Raw genomic sequence first — 18,764 nt, 5'->3', positions numbered from 1 at the left:
GAACAGCACAGGAAAAACCCACCCGTAGGATTCAATTATATCCCACTGGGTTCCTCTCATGACATGTGAGGATTGTTAAAATTCAAGGTGATATTTGGGTGGGGGAAACAGAGCTAAACCATATCACAGAAGAACATGACTTTTCCTTCATGGAAAAACAGAGATATGTGACTTTTCAGACAGAGAACTCAAAATAGCTGTTTTGAAGAAACTCAAAGAAATTTAACGTAACACAGAAAAAAAAATTCAGAATTCTATCAGATAAATGTAACAAGGAGATTAAAATAATTTTTAAAAATGGAGCAGAAATTCTGAAGCTGAAAAATGCAGTTGTCATACTAAAGAATCAGAGTCTATTAATAGCAGAATTGATCAAGCAGAAGAAAAAATTAGTTAACTTGAAGACTGCTGAATTCTACCAAACATTTAAAGAACTAATACTAATTATACTCAAAGTATTCCGAAAAACTTCTAAACTCAAGACCAGTATTATGCTGATACCAAAACCAGACAATGACAAATAAAAAAGAATTACAGGTCAATGTCTCTGATGAATATTGATGAAAAAAATACTTAACAAAATATTAGCAAATCAAATTCAACAACACATTAAAATGGTTATTCATCATGACCAAGTGGGATATATTCAGGGATGAAAGAATCATTTAACATACATAAATCAATCAATGTAATACATCATATCAATAGAATAAAGGGAAAAAGCATTTGATAAAAAAACTAAATATAGAAAGAACATACATCAACGTAATAAAAGCCATATACAACAGACCCATAGCTAGTATCATACTGAATGGGGAATAACTGAAAGCCTTTTCTCTAAGATCCGGAACACAACCAGGATGCCCATTGTCACCACTGTTATTTAAGATAGTACTGGAAATTCTATCTAGAACAATCAAACACAGGAAGAAAACAAAGGGCATCCAAACAGGAAAGGACGAAGCCAAATTATCCTAGTTTGCAGATGATACAATCTAATGTTTGGAAAAACCTAAAGACTCTACCACAAACCTATTAGAACCAATAAATTCAGTAAAGTTGCAGGATACAAAATCAATATATAAAAATCAATAGCATTGCTATATGCCAAACAGTGAACAATCTGAAAACAAAATCAAGAAAGTAATCCCATTAACAATAGCTACACATAAAATAAAATAGCTAGAAATAAATTAACTTAACCAAAGAAGTGAAAGATCTCTCTGATGAAAAGCATAAATTGTTGATTCAAGTAATTGGAAAGGACACTGTTAAAAAATAAAAAGGAAAGGTGTTTCATGTTCATGGTTTGGAATAATGAATATTGTTAAAGTGTTTATGCTATCCAAAGCAATCTACATATTTAATGCAATTGTTATTTAAACACCAATAACAAAGGCCAGATGTGGTGGCTCATGCCTGTACTCCCAGCACTTTGTGAGGCCAAGGTGGGTGGATCACTTGCGGTTAGGAGTTTGAGACCAGCTTGGCCAATACAGTGAAACCCTATCTCTACTAAAAATACAAAAATCAGCTGGGCATGGTGGCAGGTATCTGTAATCTCAGCTACTCAGGAGGCTGAGGCAGGAGAATCACTTGAACCCAGGGGACAAATGTAAAAACCAATGACATTCTTCACAGAAATAGTAAAAACAATGCTAATATTTATATGGAACCACAAAGACCCAGAATAGCCAAAGCTATCCTAAGCAAAAAGAACAAAACTGGAGGAATCACAATACCTTATTTCAAATTGTGCTACAGAGCTATAGTAACCAAAATGACATGGTACTAGTATAAACACAGGTCCATAAACTAATGGAACAGAATAGAGAACCCAGTTAAATAACCATGCATCTACAGTGAGCTCATTTTTGACAAAGGTGTGCAGAACACACACTGGAGAAAAGACAAGCTTGTTTAATAAATGGTGCCAAGAATACTGGATATACATATGCAGAAGAATGAAACTAGATCCCTATTTCTCTCAATATACAAAAATCCAATTAAAATGGATTAAAGACTTACATCTAAGACCTCAACCTATAAAATTACTAAATTAAAACATCAAGGAATCTCTCCATTACATTGGAGTGAGCAAAAACTTCTTGAGTAATACCCCACAGGTATAAGCAACCAAAGCAAAAGTGAACAAATGGGATTACATCAAGTTAAAAAGCTTCTGCACAGCAAGGGAAGCAATCAAAATAGTGAAGACACAACCCACAGAATGGGAGAAAATATCTGCAAACTATTCATTTGACAAGGGATTAATAACCAGAATATATATATTAAAAGACAACTCTATAAAAAGAATTTTAATAATCTGATTAAAAAAACTGGAAAAAGACCTCAATAGACATTTCCAAAAGAAGATATAAGAATAGTAAATAGGTATGTGAAAAGATGCTCAACATAATTGACCATCAGAGAAAGGCAAATCAGAACTACAATGAAATATCATGTCACTCCAGGTGCTGGAGAGGATGTGGAAAATTGGAAAACCTCATACACCGTTGGTGGGAATGTAAATTAGTACAACCACTATGGAGAACAGTTTGAAGGTTCTTCAAAATGTTAAAAGTAGGAAGTCAAATTGTCTCTGTTTGCAGATGACATGATTGTATATTTGGAAAACCCCATCATCTCAGCCTAAAATCTCCTAAATTGATAAGCAACTTCAGCAAAGTCTCAGGATACAAAATCAATCTGCAAAAATCATAAGCATTCCTATACACCAATAATAGACAAATAGCCAAATCATGAGTGAACTCCTATTCACAATTGCTACAGAAAGAATAAAATACCTAGAAATCCAACTTACAAGGGATGTGAAGGACCTCTTCAAGGAGAACTACAAACCACTGCTCAATGAAATAAGAGAGGACACAAACAAATGGAAAAACATTCCATGCTCAAGGATAGGAAGAGCCAATATTGTGAAAATGGCCATACTGCCCAAAGTAATTTATAGATTCGATGCGATCCCCATCAAGCTACCAATGACTTTCTTCACAGAATTGGAAAAAACTACTTTAAAATTCATATGGAACCAAAAAAGAGCCCTCATTACCAAGACAATCATAAGAAAAAAGAACAAAGCTGGAGGCATCACATTACCTGACTTCAAACTATACTACAAGGCCACAGTAACCAAAACAGCATGGTGCTGGTATCAAAACAGATATATAGACCAATGCAACAGAATGGAGGCCTCAGAATTAACCTCACACATATAAAACCATCTGATCTTTGACAAACCTGACAAAAACAAGAAATGGGGAAAGGATTCCCTATTTAATAAATGGTGTTGGGAAAACTGGCTAGCCATGTGCAGAAAACTGAATACACCTTATGCAAAAACTAACTCAAGATGGATTACAGACTTAAACCTAAGACCTAAAACCACAAAACCCTAGAAGAAAACCTAGGCAATACCATTCAGGACATAGGCATGGGCAAAGACTTCATGTCTAAAACACCAACAGCAATGGCAACAAAAGCCAAAATTGACAAATGGTATCTAATTAAACTAAAGAGCTTCTGTACAGCAAAAGAAAATATCATCAGAGTGAACAGGCAACCTACAGAATGGGGGAAAATTTTTGCAGTCTATCCATCTGACAAAGGGCTAATATCCAGAATTTACAAGGAACTTAAACAAATTTACAAGAAAACAAACAACCTCCTCAAAAAGTTGCCAAAGGATATGAACAGACACTTCTCAAAAGAAGACACTTATACAGCCAACAAACATATGAAAAAAAGCTCATCATCACTGGTCATCAGAGTAATGCAAATTAAAACCACAATGAGATACCATCTCACACCAGTTGAAATGATGATCATTAAAAAGTCAGGAAACAACAGATGCTGGAGAGGATGTGGAGAAATAGGAATGCTTTTACACTGTTGGTGGGAGTGTAAATTAGTTCAACCATTGTGGAAGACAGTGTGGCGATTCCTCAAGGATGTAGAACTAGAAATACAATTTGACCCAGCCATCCCATTACTGGGTATATACCCAAAGGATTATAAATCATTCTACTGTAAAGACACATGCATGTGTATGTTTACTGCGGCACTATTCACAATAGCAAAAACTTGGAACTAACCCAAATGTCCATCAGTGATAGATTGGATACAGAGAATGTGGCACATATACACCAAGGAATACTAGGCAGCCATTAACAAGAATGCATTTGTGTCCTTTGCAGGGACATGGATGAAGCTGGAAAACATCATTCTCAGCAAACTAACACAGGAACAGAAAACCAAACACTGCACGTTCTCACTCATAAGTGGGAATTGAACAATGAGAACACATGGACACAGGGAGGGGAACATCACATACTGGGGCCTGTTGGGAGGTGGGGGGTTAGGGGAGTGATAGCATTAGGAGAAATACCTAATGTAGGTGATGGGTTGATTGGTGCAGCAAGTCACCATGGCATGTGTATACCTATGTAACAAAGCTGCAAGTTCTGCACATGTACCCCAGAACTTAAAGTACATGTATAAAAAATAGAGCTACCATAGGATCCAGCAATTCTCCTGCTAGGTATATACCCAAAAGAAAGGAAATCAGTATATTGAAGAAATATGCACTGCCAGGTTTATTTCAGCACTGTTCACAATAGCTAAGATTTGGAAGCAACCTACATGGCCATCAACAGACAAATGGATAATGAAAATGTGACACATACACAAAAAGGAATACTATTTAGCTATAAAAAGAAAGAGATTCTGTCATTTGCAACAACATAGATGGTATTGGAGGTTATTATGCTAAGCGAAATAAACCAGGTGCAGAAAGACAACTTCACATTTAATGGCCTCGTTGCCTGGGGTGGCATCCGAAGTTTTTGGTCTCCTGACTGAATAAATCAAGGATGTGGACACATGAAAGGTGAGGTTAGAGCAGAAATTTAAAAGGTGAAGGAAAGATAACAGCCTCTTGCTGCAGAGAGGGGTCCCTAAAAGGGTTGCCATTCCACAGTGAAATGCAAGGGTTTTTATAAATGAGCTAGTGGGAGGGGGTATCTTAGCTATATAGGACAAGAAAAACCATTTAGGATTAGGTGTGCCATCTGCATGGAGTGTGAATATCTGGCAGCCCCTGTCCTGACCTTTTATTACCCCGGCAGGTCCTTGGCCTGAGCTACTTCATGTAGCTTATCTCTTTCCTACTGTGCATGTGCTAGAAAAGGGGAGGTGGTGCCCTCATGTTTCACATGCTTGGCCCCAGGTAATCCTTTCTACTGGTGCAACTGCAGGTATCCCCCTGAACAAGATTCCAGCTTCCTTATCTATGTTTGTAGCCTGATCTTCCAGACTGCTCTTTTTTAGAAGAGAAGTTCTGCCAAGGACTCTTTGCCTTGTCTGCCTAGTTAGTTTCTTTCTACTTCCTCTCTCAACGTGTTCTCACTTATCTGTGGGAGCTAAAAATATTTAAAAAATTGAAATCAGTGAGATAGAAAGTAGAAAGATGGTTACTAAAGGCTGGAAATAGTAGTTGCAGGTGGAGTGGAGAAGGAGGGATGGTTAATGAGTGCAAAGTAATAGTTAGAAAGAATAAATAAGACCTGGTATTTACTAGCACATCTGGTTAACCTTAGTAAAAACAAATTTAAAAACCCACAAAACTTAATTGTATATTTAAAAATAACTAGCATAGCATAATTGATTTGTTTAAAACATAAAGAATAAATGCTTAAAGTAATGGATATACTATATACCCTGACATGAATATTACACATTTTATGCCTGTATCAATATGTCTTATGTAATTCATAACTATATATACCTACTATGTACCCACAATATTTAAAATTTAAAAACTAAAAAGAAGCCTTAGCCATAAAAGTGAAAGATCTCTACAATAAACACTATAAAACACTGATGCAAGAAATAGAAGAGGACACCAAAAAATGGAAAGATATTTCATGTTTATGGTTTGGAAGAGTGAATATTGTTATAATGTCCATACTACCCAATACAATCTGCAGATTGAATATAATTTCTATCAAAATACCAATGACATTTTTTTCACAGAAGTAGAAGAAGCAATACCAAAATTTATATGAAACTACAAAACACCCAGAATAACCAAAGCCATCCTGAGCAAAGAGGTAAAAAACTGGAGGCATCACATTACCTGACTTCAAATTATACTACAAAGCTATAGTAACCAAAACAGCATGATACTGGCATAGAGACAGACACATAGACAGAGAAAACAGAATAGAGAACCCAGAAAGAAATCCATACATCTACAGCAAACTCATTTTTGTTGAAGTTGCCAAGATGATACATTGGGGAAAGGACAGTATCCTTAATAAATGGTGCTGAGAAAACTGGATATCCATATGGAGAAGAATGAAATTAGACTCCTATCTCTCAAAATATACAAAAATAAAATAAAATGGACTGAAGACTTACTTCAAACTATGAAATTACTACAAGAAACATTGAAGAAACTCTGCAAAATTCTAACAACTCAATAAGAAAAAAATCTAATAATCTGATTAAAAAATGAAAAAAAATCTAAATATCTATTTCTCAAAAGAAGACATCCAAATGGCAAAAAGGTATATAAAAAGACATCCAAATGGCAAAAAGCTCAGCATCAGCTCATCAGAGAAATGCAAATGAAAACTACAATGAGATGTAATCTCACTCCAGTTAAAATGGCCTTTATCCAAAAGACCATTGGCAAGGATGTGGAGAAAAAGAAATTCTCATACACTGTTGGTGGAAATGTAAATGAGTACAATCACTATGGAGAACAGTGTGGATGTTCCTCAATTAAGTGAAAATAGAATTACTACTGTATGATCCAGGAATTCCACTGCTAGGTATATACCTCAAAGAAAAGATATCATTATATGGAAAAGATATCTGGACTCTCATTTCTATTGCAGTGCTGTTCACAATAGTAGATAAATTTGGAAGCAACCTAAGCGACCATCAACAGAGAAATGGATAATGAAAATGTGGCACATATACACAAGGGAGCACTATTCAGCCATAAAAACAAAGAGATTCTGTCATTTGAAACAATGCTGGTAGAATTGGAGGTCATTATGTTAAGTGAAATAAGCCAGGCACAGAAAGACAAATTTCCAATGTTCTCACTTATCTGTAGGAGCTAAAAATAGCAAAACAATTGCACTCGTGGCGATAGAGAGTAGAATGGCAATTACCGGAGTCTAGGGAGATTAGCCAGGAAGGGGAGATAACATGAGGATGGCTAATGGTTATGAAAATATAGTCAGAATGAATAAAATCTAGTATTTGATAGCACAGCTGGGTAGCTGGTCAACAATAATTTATTGCACATTTAAAAGTAATCAAAAGAGTATAATTAGGTATAATTTTATTGTAACACAAAGAAATTATAAATATTTGGGGCAATGGATACCTCATTTACCCAAATGTGATTATTATTGATAGTATGCCTGTATAAAAACATTTCATGTAACCCATAAATATATACATCTACTATGTACCCACAAAACTTAAGAATATATAAAAAACATAATGATTAAAAGCAGTTTTTGTTTAAAAGAATGGAAAAACAAACACCTGGAAAATAGCAGCTGTATATTTTGTTAATATTTGAAATTATATAGAAATCATAATTACCATTGATATAAAAAAGATTATTATATTATTGTAATGGAAGTCAATGTTTTCAATTTAACCATTCTGGTAATTATGTAGTGCTGTCTTAATACTTGTGTCTTAATTTGTAATTTTGTGATCACTATATATATAGTCTAGTATAAAACATAGAGAAAAGCAATATATTTAGGCATAATGTACTTTTCTAACTCAGTGCAAAGTTAATCCAAGGCAATGTATAAATGTCTACATGAGACTTTAATATAATAAGATTTAGAATTTAATCAAAACTTCAGGGAAGAATAAGTTTGGTGTGAAACTAACACCTTGGGGAAGGATTTCCAGAGAAGGTTAGATTTGAATTGGAATTTTGAGAGTTAATCCTTTGGGTTTAAAATATAAGAGAGAATAAACTAGGAGGGACATATGGTGATTCTAAGGAATAGAGTTATCGCAAATATGGCTTGTTTTTAAGCAATCTTGCTTCTCTTTTAACTTCTTGGTAATTTGAAAAGTTCCTATGTGAGATCTGCATGATTGAATCAGAACTAAGAACGCACTAATGAAATTCTCTGAATGACAAAGTTAAATAAATTGTGGAGACTAAAGTGCTGAGTTCAGCAGATTCTCATGGTTTTTGGAAGTCACAGAAATGTTCACTTATTGGTGTATTATCTCTGTAAATGCTTCGCTTTCATATAGGACTAATTTTATTATAAGAATGTTTCATTAAATTAAAAAGAGTAATTGAAAAGGATTTTTATAAGATTATAAAGGTACACAAATTATTCATTTATTTTATAAGCTTGAAACAATTATAGTCCATAAACTAATTAACATATTGATTTTATGTATATAATATATATTATAAGACTGATATAATATCAGCTGTTACACATATATTTTGAGAATAATAAATAATGTATTAAGGTAAGAAAAATATTCAAAAGCACTTAAGCAATATGTTTTACAAATATTTAATCCCATTTTATAGGTTGATTGATTGTTATTTTATTGATTGTTTCTTTTGCTGTGCAGATTTTTACTTTGATGTAGACCTACTTGTTTGTTATTGTTACCTGTACTTTTGGTGCCAAATCCAAAAAAAAAAAAATCATTGTTAAGACCACTGTCAAGAAGCCTTTTCTTTATGTTTTCTTTTAGGAATGCCACAGTTTCAGGTCTTACCTTTAAGTGTTTAATCCACTTTGAATTGACTTTTGTGGATGATGTAAGAAGAAAAGTGTCCAACTTCATTTTTCATATATGGATATTCAGTTTTCCCAGGACCATTTACTGAAGAGTCTATCTTTCCTCTATTGTGTGTTCTTGATGTCTGTATCAAAACTTATTTCACAATATATGTATGGATTAATTTTGGGACTTTGTATTTTGTTCTATTGGTCTGCATGTCTGCTTTTATGACAGCATGATGCTGTTTTGATTACTATAGCTTTGTAACATAGTTTGAAATCAGAAAGTTTAATGATGCCAGCTTCGTACTTCTTGCTCAAGCTTGCTTTAGCTGTTCAGTGTCTTTTGTGGTTCCATACAAATTTTAGTTTTTTTTTTTTATTTTTGTAAAAAACACCATTGGAATTTTGATAAGGATTTAACTAAATCTGTAAATCACTTTGGGTAGTATGGATATTTTCACAACATTAAATCTTCCAATTCATGAACATGTGATATCCTTCCATTTATTTGTGCCTTCTATAACTTGTTTCATCAATGTGTTATAGTTTTCAGTGTACAGATTTTTCATCTCCTTACATAATTTTATTCCTATGTATGTTTTTTTTCAACTTTTATTTTACATTCAGGGGTACATGTGCAGGTTTGCTACATAGGCAAACTCATGTCATGGGGGTTTGTTGGACAGACTATTTCATCACCCAGGTACTAAGCCTAGTACCCAAGATTTATTGTTCTGTTCCTCTCCCTCCTTCCACCTTCCATCCTTAAGTAAGCCCCAGTATGTGTTTCATGAGTTCTCATAATTTAGCTCCTGCATTTGTTTGCTAAAGATAATAGACTTCAGCTCCATCAATGTACCTACAAAAGACATGATTTTTTAATGACTGCATAATATTCCATGGTGTATGCATACCACATTTTTATTATCCCATCTGTCATTGATGAGCATTTAGGTTGATTATATCTCTTTGCTATTGTGAATGGTGCTGCAGTGAACATTTGCATACATGTGTCTTCTTGGTAGAATAATTTATATTCCTCTGGGTATATATCCAGTAATGGAAATGCTGGATCAAATGGTAGTTCTTATTTTAGCTCTTTGAGAAATTACTACACTGCTTTCCACAATGGTTGAAATAATTTACACTCCCGCCAACAGTATATAAGTGTTTCTTTTTCTTTGCAACTTTGCCAGCACCTGTTATTTTTTGACTTTTTAATAATTGTATTCTGACTAATGTAAGATGATATCTCATGGTGGTTTGAATTTCTCTAACGATAAGTGATGTTGAGCATTTTTCATATGATTGTTGGCCACATGTATGTCTTTTTTTGCAAAGCGTCTGTTAGAGTCCTTTGCCCACTGTGTAATAATTTTTTTTCTTTTAAACTTGTTTAAGTCCCATATAGATAATGGATATTAGACCTTTGTCAGATGCATAGTTTGCAAAAATTTTCTCCCATTCTGTAGGTTGTCTGTTCACTCTGTTGACAGTTTCCTTTACTGTGCAGAAGCTCTTTAGTTTAATTATATCTCAATTTTTGCTTTTGTTGAAATTGTCCTTTGCCTCTTTATCATAAAACCTTTGTCTATTCCTATGTCCAGATTGGTATTGCTTGGATTGTCTTCCAGGATTTTCATAGTTTTGGATTTTACATTTAAGTCTTTAATCCATCTTGAGTAATTTTTGTATGTGGTGTAAAAAAAGAGTCCCAGTTTCAGTCTTCTGTAAATGGCTACCCAGTTATCCCAGCACCGTTTATTGAAGAGGAAATCCATTGTTTGTTTTATTCAGCTTTGTTGAAGATTAGATGGCCTCATTTCTGAGTTCTCTGTTTTTGTACCAGTACCATGCTTTTTTGGTTATTGTAGTGCTATAGTATATTTTGATATTGGGTAGCATGATGCCTCTAGCATTGTTCTTTTTGCTTAGAGTTGCCTTGGCTATTCAGGCTCTTTTTTGAGTCATATGAATTTTAAAATTGTTTTTGCTAGTTCTGTAAAGAATGTCAATGGTAGTTTAATAGGAATAGCACTGAATCTGTAAATTACTTTTGGCAGTATTGCCATTTTAATGATATTGGGAATTCTACCTCAGGGAGATGTAACACTGCTACTAGTAGCTGGCTGGAGTTCCAAGCCAATGAGTCTTACCCTGTGAGGTGTGATGGAAGCTGAACCCGCAGATCATTGCTGCTCAGCCCCTGGATTCAGTCCCTTTCCTAGGGGTATATAAAGTGATCTAACCTCCCACTTTGCCAGAATTGCAGCAACTTGTGCTGGAAAGTCCTGCTATTTAAGCCTTCTGGGGAGCCTTACACTGTTTGTGGGAGTGTAAATTAATTCAGCCATTGTGGAAGATAGTGTGGTAATTCCTCAAAGACCCAGAGCCAAAAATACCATTTAACCCAGCAATCTCATTACTTGGTATAAACCCAAAGGACTATAAATAATTATATTATGAAGATGCATCCATGTGTATAGTCATTGCAGCACTGTTCACAATAGGAAAAGCATGGAATCAACCCAAATGTTAATCAATGACAGGCTAGATAAAGATAATGTGTTACCATGAAATACTATGCAGCCATAAAAAGGAAGAAGTTTGCATATCCTTTGCAGGAACATGGATAAAGTTGGAAGCAATTATCCTCAGGAGACTAATGCAGGAACAGAAAACGAACCACCACATGTTCTCATGTATAAGTGAGAGCTGAATGATGAGAACACGTGGAGGGGAACAACACACAATGGGGCCTGTCAGAGGGTGGGGGATGGGAGGAGGGCGAACATCAGGAACAATAGAAGATGCTGGGCTTAACTTCTAGGTGGTGGGATGATCTGTGTAGCAAACCACAATGGCACATTTTGTTGTTGTTGTTGTTGTTGTTGTTGTTTGTTTTTGAGATGGAGTCTTGCACTCTCGCCAGGCTGGAGTGCAGTGGTGCGATCTTGACTTACTGCAACCTCCGCCTCCCGGGTTAAAGCGATTCTCCTGCCTCGGCCTCCCAAATAGCTGGGACTACAGGCACGGCCGCCACATCCAGCTAATTTTTGTATTTTTAGTAGAGATGGGTTTCACCATGTTGGCCAGGATGGTCTCAATCTCTCGACCTCGTGATCTGCCCACCGTGGCCTCCCAAAGTGCTGGGATAACAGGCATGAGTCACCGCACCCGGCTGGCATATGTTTAATCTATGTAACAAACCTGTACATACTACACACGTACCCCTGAGCTTAAAAGTTGAAGAAAAAAAGTACTTCTCAAAAATGTGGGATTGGAGTATCACATTAGAAACTCAGAGGAGGACATTAATTCAGAAATTTTGGAACAGAAATAAACTAGAAATTGATACCATCCATTTAATAAAGACCTCTAGATGACAGCCCTGGTTTCCAAATTAAAATAAAATGTAAAAAATACCTACAAACAATGTTAAAAAGAAATGGGGTAAATAACACAAAAGATAATGAAATATAAAAGAACAGTTAATAATAGAGAACTATTCAAAACTATTATCCTGATGAGGGAGTCTGTTTTATGGACAAAGATAAATGAATAGAATTGACTTAAAATATTGGAAATTACACTACATCAATAATCAGGTAACCTTTAAAAAGCAGGTGACACAAATTGTTGCCAAAGTTGTATATTTGGGATTTGGGGTAGAGCGGGTATGAAATATTAGTAACTGTATTCTGAAGTATAATTATAGTGAATATGTTTCTGTTACTTCAAGTTTCTCAAAAAAACATACAGAATTGTCTCTTAAGTAGATTACAGACTAGTTCATTTAAAACAACTTTTAAAAATAAAATCATAACAGATTTTCAGTTATATACATTTTTGAAGAGAATAAAAAAAGAGTAAGCTTCCTAAATTATTTGACAAAGTTGGTATACATTAACATGCAGACCTGTCAAATAGAGCACAAAAAATACAACTTTGAAATTTATGTAAGAATTCTTCATATTAGTAAGTAGAATTTAAAATCATGTAAAAATTTGCTTCTAGTCCAATCAGGTAGAACAAAATGGAACTTTAATATTATAAAATGTATTAGCATAACAAGATGCAGCAATAGTTCCAATGAGAAACACAATGATAATAAACCCAATTGACACTGTTAAAGTTATTACATACATTTCAAATCCATTTCTAATTCAAAAGTTAATCAGAAATAAAATGTCTGTTTAACATCAGAAATATTAACTCTGAAAAAGAAGGCATATTAGAAATATTTATTTTCATGGCCAGAGAGAATATTACTCTTTCTTTATGCATAACCGTAAGATGAGTCCTACAGTACATGTCCTCATTACGTAACTATGAACTAAACCTAAGGAACTATGCTCAAAAGAGCTGGTCCCTTTTGTTTGATCCTTGCTTTTTCTGGCACACTTGAAATTGCAAAGGCCCATATGGGTAAGAGTCATACCTGAACTTGGTGCTATCAGCTGAAGGAGATTCGTAACAATTAAATATCTGAAAGAAGATAGTCCTGCAGTTTCCATTACACCTGTGATAAGAAAAGAGGCAAGTTCAGAAACAGTGAGAACAGAAGTAATATGTCACAGATATCATGTATCTCCACATCTCTCTGCAGTGAGTAACTGTCAGAGAGAGATGCCAGATAAAATGTAGAACCTCCAGCTGAATTTCAGATAAGCAATGCATAATATTTTAGTGTCAATATTTCTTGTACACTATTTAGCATCATATAATTTTTATTTTCTAAATCTGGCAACCCTACTTGTAAGAATATTCATATAATGAATGTCATAATAAAATATGATAAAAATTACCACGTCCAGCCAGAGGCTTCTTTCCCATTGAAGGATTTCTTCCTCCCAAGCTAGACGTCATTTGTCTTCTGGTGTTGTAAACTTCATCAGATGACCTGCTTCTTCAGAGAAAGTGGCAGCAGGTCTAGGGAATAGGCCCTGTTCTCCAAAGCCTTAGGAGCCTACACACCTGCCACTTTTAGTTACATTTAGGTTCAAAGAAAAGTTTGAAGACAGATTTAACTTTATTATTTTGGTGGGATGGATCAAGTGGCCACTTTACAAGAGACTATGCCTTTCTTTTCTTTAGTTGTTGCAATTCCACTGAATTTTCTTCTTCTGAAGAACTCACAATTAGAGATAGATGTATGGCTCTATTTGGCCATTTAGAACAAAGGGAGAAATAGAATTGTATATTTCACTCTAACATGAAGATTTTTCATTGGTTCTATAATGTTTTGGCTTTTAATTTAGCAGACAAGTGTGATCATTATCTATTTATTCTTCAAAAAAGAGATTTGATAGATATCAGGGTTATAGAGAAGTGGACAGACACTCGGATGGTAACAATAATGTGAAAAATGCCACACTATGCACGACGGCAGGTCTTGTAACCCTGGAGAGCAATGCACTTTGCAGTATCATGGCAGGGAGAAAGTCCACAAAATGAGGCTTTACTAGTGAGGTGGTGTCTACATTTTGAAGGATGAGGTGGTCATTTCATACAGTGTAAAGGGAATAAAAACATACACCAGATTCAATATGCAGAAACCTTACTGGACAAGGAGAATTGAGGAATGTGTGTGTCTAGTAAGATTAAGGAGTGAGGCAGAGAAGGGCTTCATGTGCTAGGGTAATGAATTTAGTGTTTTTCCTCTATGATCGGAGGCAGTATGCATAGTGGTTAAAAGCAAGATCCTGCTAAGTTTAAATTTTGTCTTTACTATTTAGTTGTATGAACTTAGGCATGTTACTAAAACTCTGTGACTATTTTTTCAGCTGTAAATAAGGGATACTAATTTCTTCCTCATTCTGTTTACTATTGGAGTTGATGAAGATGTTATATGTAAAGTGGTCATAATGGTGCCCAATAAGTACTATAATAAGAAGTTTACTATAAATAACTTAAGAACTATAAAGTATTAATTTTCTCAACAGTTTTAGTATATTGTAGTTTAGTGTTTAAGAGTGATAAAAAGCCAAGGCTTTGAAACCAGACTCAATCATTGCTCTACTACTTAAGAGCTGTGTGACCTTGATTATCTATGTAACCACTCTGCCTCTGTTAACTATCAGAAAAGCAGTTAGTAAGAGTATATATGCCATAGTATTAAATTAATATAAAATGTTCAGATAAAAAAGTAAATCATAACAAATTCTCAATAAATGTTATCTTTGGCAATTAATAAAAAATGTAAAATCATGGCCAACTCTATCCAGATGTACACATTTGAAATGTCATTCTGTAAGCTAGACAGAGGACAGAGACAGAAATGCCGCTGGCAAGCTGCCATAAATATTCCAGCTCACATGGGTGATGTTAGAGAAGGAATGCAAGATCATGCTATGAGATACAACAATTGTGCAACTGCCACCACGAAAGAATGTAAGATATGGTGGAGATGTATTTTCACATGACTCCTGGGTTTCTGGTATGTGTAACTGGGTGTGTCATTAGTCATGACAAGAATCTTGGGAAGAAATGTGTTTGAGCTTTGGATGGGTCAAATTTTAGGTTTCTATGCAATTGTTTTTCTTTATCATATTGAATTTTGTACACACAAACTCATTTGTAATTGTTGAGGTACGTGACTGCACCATTAGATTTTTAAGTCATCAAGTATAGGAACTATATTTCCTAATCTCAGAATATGTTATGATATCTTGCCATGTGTCTAGATATGTGCTGTATAGCTCATGCTTACTCCACCAGATCTAATCTCGATTCTTCTCTGCCCCAATCTGTTTACCAGAAAGCTGTGCTCTAAGGATTACAGTAATCAGTACCCCTCCCTCTGGCTTCTGGTAAAATTTGCAAGCATGAATATTAAGCAGGAGATTGCTGGAATGAAAGAAAGCAAGGTGGGAGTATTTATTTTCTTAGCTCCCTCTTGCCGGATTGCTATGGTGAGCTGTATGCCCACCCAAAAGTCATAATTTCCATTAAAACAAAAAAGCCTCACCTTCTTCAGGTTTTAGTTACTACTTCCTGCCACTGCTCCTATAGATTTGTGGGTGGTGACAGCCAGGATATGCGCTCTCCTCAGGATTTTATTTTAGCTTCAGGATATGCACTACTCCTCAGGGTTTCCCTACACCTTGCTCACACATTTGTAAACAATCTTTTATTTGAATGTTTTAAAAATTTAAGCATGACGTCTGTTTCTTTACTAGAGCCATGGCTGATACAGGAATCAGTATTGAAAGTGTGTCCTAGAAAGAAAGCCTTAAAATATGATTCTGATATTCATGAATGCATGATAGCCTCATGTATTTGAGAAGGGCACAGCTAACCTTTTTGCTGGAGGGAAATGAGCAAGGGCAATGTGTAGCATACCATGGTGCCAAATGTACTCAATTTGTCAATATTCGTGGTACAGGATTAACTAACTGCAAGTAAGGAGGAAGGCACAGAGAAGAAAAGAAAGTGACTTGATTGTTACAGCAAAAGTAGTAATTGTAAAGACCGTGGAGTCCTCTACTTTCTTCAGACTTCCCTAAAGATGGACTTAAAGAAAAGGGGAAATTAAAAGCTATGAATATACAATTGAGAACATGTTTGGAGAACCCAGAGGTCTCCACTGCAGCTTTAGAGGAGTCCTTCATCTTCTCTCTAGCCATAAGACATGCAGCAGAGGACTGAGTCCAGTGTCTGGTTTTAAAGATGGCAGAGTTGGAGCAACAACTAAATGCTCCCCCTCACAAAGTTTCTTAAGCTAAGTTCAAGGAATTGGAGGACAGTCTGGGACTTGAAGATATTGGGCAAGAACATACGGACACACATGGAGAAGCCACACATGGGATCAAAAGTGTAGATTTTCTTGCAATTGGGATGATTTGGCTATCACCTCTGCTGAGTATTCAGCTTTTAATTTTCAGAGAACTAGCAGGTTAGATGGTCAAGTCCATAATAAAAGAGATGTTAATTATTCTTGAAGGGATTGATACTTACTCTATCATTGGATCTGCCAGCAGTGCTTTTTAATGTACAACCAACCATGTACATACTCAATGCCCTTTTCACCCCATGGTATCCCATATGACATTGCCTCTCACCAAGAGAATCATTTTACAGCAAAGGAAGCACAGCAATGGGCTCAAGATCAGGAAAATCTCTAGTCTTACTACACGTTTGTGACCCAGATACACCTGACTTGATAGAAACTCATATATGCTTAGGTAGGACACTAGCCCTATGACATGTCGAATATGCCTTAAATTAATGGTTAAAAAATTGTGCCATTTCTCCTGTGGTAGAATGCACGGGGCTGGAAAATGTCACCTGGGAGGTAATACTCTCACTATGTGGCTTTATTACTTACTTGAAAAATTTTGCTTCCCTTCTTATATCTTCAACTTCAGTGTGGTTGGAGGTTCTAGGATCTCACAGTGAAATGTTTCCACCATGGAATACAGTTAATAATCTGATGAGTTAGAAGCTGAGACTGCCCTCTAGCCATTTTGAACTTCTCACATCACTGAACCAAGAGCCAGAAATATGGGCAACTGGAGAGCTGGGGAGATCGATCCAGAAGTCAAATAGTACCTTGACCAATAGTCCTGGCCTATAGACAACTGAAGCAACCCAATCAGTCAAGACAGTCAAAGGCTGAGGTCCACAGAAATAAAAATTTAAAGAACTCCATCAGGTTAAGAACCTCATCTAGCTGAGTTGCTGATTGAAGACATGCAGAACACAGTATGAGTGGTAGAAAAAGGCAGCTACAATTAGCCCATTTAGTGTTTTGTGACCAATTGTGTTGATAACAGCTATGCTTTATGTTTATTAACTATGGCTTTTTATTCATTTTACCAGAGATAACATGAATAACACTGGTGGTGACAGTCTAGGTTTCAGGTGTAAAATATGACAAAATTAATATTAACCATCAGGATATGGTAGCTTACAGGACTGGGGCTCCCATTTGGTAAGAATGCAAACTTTTCACTGAAGGACAAGACTAGAGTGTGGGCAAGACTCTTGCTAAGAGACAAAGGTGGTGGACTGTGCTGGATATCTTTTTGCCTATACACATCTCCAAAGGTAATTTGTAGCAAAATTGGAATGAAAGCCCAATATGGATGTTGGCAGGAATGAGGTTGTTATAGAAAATGCAGTCTTGAAATATTGCTATAGAGAACCCACAGATTTTAGTCTCTCAAATGAGACTCTTGATCTGATTGGGTATATGTTTCTCATTCCATATGTGGGTTTTAGAAGCTTTCAAATAATGATAAGTTAGTGTTTGACAGGCACAGAATTTCAGAGCGGGATGATGAAAAAGTTTGGAGATGAATGGTAGTAATGGCTGCACAGCAATGTGAATGCTACAGAATGGTATATTCAAAATGTTCAAAACTGTAACTTTTATGTTCTGTGTATTTTACCACAAAAATTTTCAAATGTTAAACAAAAAGACAAATATGCTATCTAAGGATTATGAAAGTTAATGTGTCAGTTGAATTCCTGACATATTCAGCTTGTCAGAAAAGTGAATCAGATCACAAAAGAAGATAAGCCTGTCTTTAACTAGGTATGATCACACCAATTTTTCTGAAATTATAGAGCACCCAATCCATCCCTTTTCTACTGTGTTTGTATTTGAAACAAAATCAAAGTGTTTCTGAGATAACTACTTTATCATTTGAGGATAGCTGACTAAAATACTTGCCATGAGTCTTTGTCATCTTTTGAAAGCCAACAATTTCATAGATTTATGATTTTTAAACTCAACTCTCTCAAATGAGGTATTTCTCTTTCTCTTTATTTTTGTTAATCTCAGCTAGCTACACTAGATAAGAGGTATTCTAGTCACAAAGAATACTATGCAATGGGGACTAGTCTTACTACTGTGTGACTGAGGAATCAGCCCTATGAGCCCAACATTTGCTAGAACATAATGGTACAGAGTGAGTTCCCACTAATCCACACAGA

The 18,764-nt window shown here is 35.4% G+C and overlaps 1 protein-coding gene and 1 long non-coding RNA gene across 2 annotated transcripts in view; one reads left to right on the top strand and one right to left on the bottom strand.

Moving 5' to 3' along the window:
- The window catches only part of LOC105495000 (putative selection and upkeep of intraepithelial T-cells protein 1 homolog), a 222,588-nt gene extending 213,288 nt beyond the window's left edge, over positions 1 to 9,300 (top strand). Inside the window, exon 9 of the mRNA XM_011764105.3 lies at positions 8,791 to 9,300. Within this exon, the coding sequence (XP_011762407.2) occupies positions 8,791 to 8,828 (38 nt within the window). The 3' untranslated portion in view covers positions 8,829 to 9,300. The remainder of the gene's footprint in view (positions 1 to 8,790) is intronic.
- LOC139362392 (uncharacterized) overlaps positions 1 to 18,764 on the bottom strand; it is a 50,029-nt gene that overhangs the window by 20,245 nt on the left and 11,020 nt on the right. Inside the window, exon 2 of the long non-coding RNA XR_011621216.1 lies at positions 13,264 to 13,344. This is a non-coding gene — a long non-coding RNA (uncharacterized lncRNA). The remainder of the gene's footprint in view (positions 1 to 13,263; positions 13,345 to 18,764) is intronic.

This window comes from Macaca nemestrina, chromosome 1, assembly GCF_043159975.1.
Source record: "Macaca nemestrina isolate mMacNem1 chromosome 1, mMacNem.hap1, whole genome shotgun sequence".
Classification (NCBI taxonomy): domain Eukaryota; kingdom Metazoa; phylum Chordata; class Mammalia; order Primates; family Cercopithecidae; genus Macaca; species Macaca nemestrina.
The sequence above is the reverse complement of the archived record's forward strand: the minus strand, read 5'-3'. Positions and strand labels throughout refer to the sequence as shown.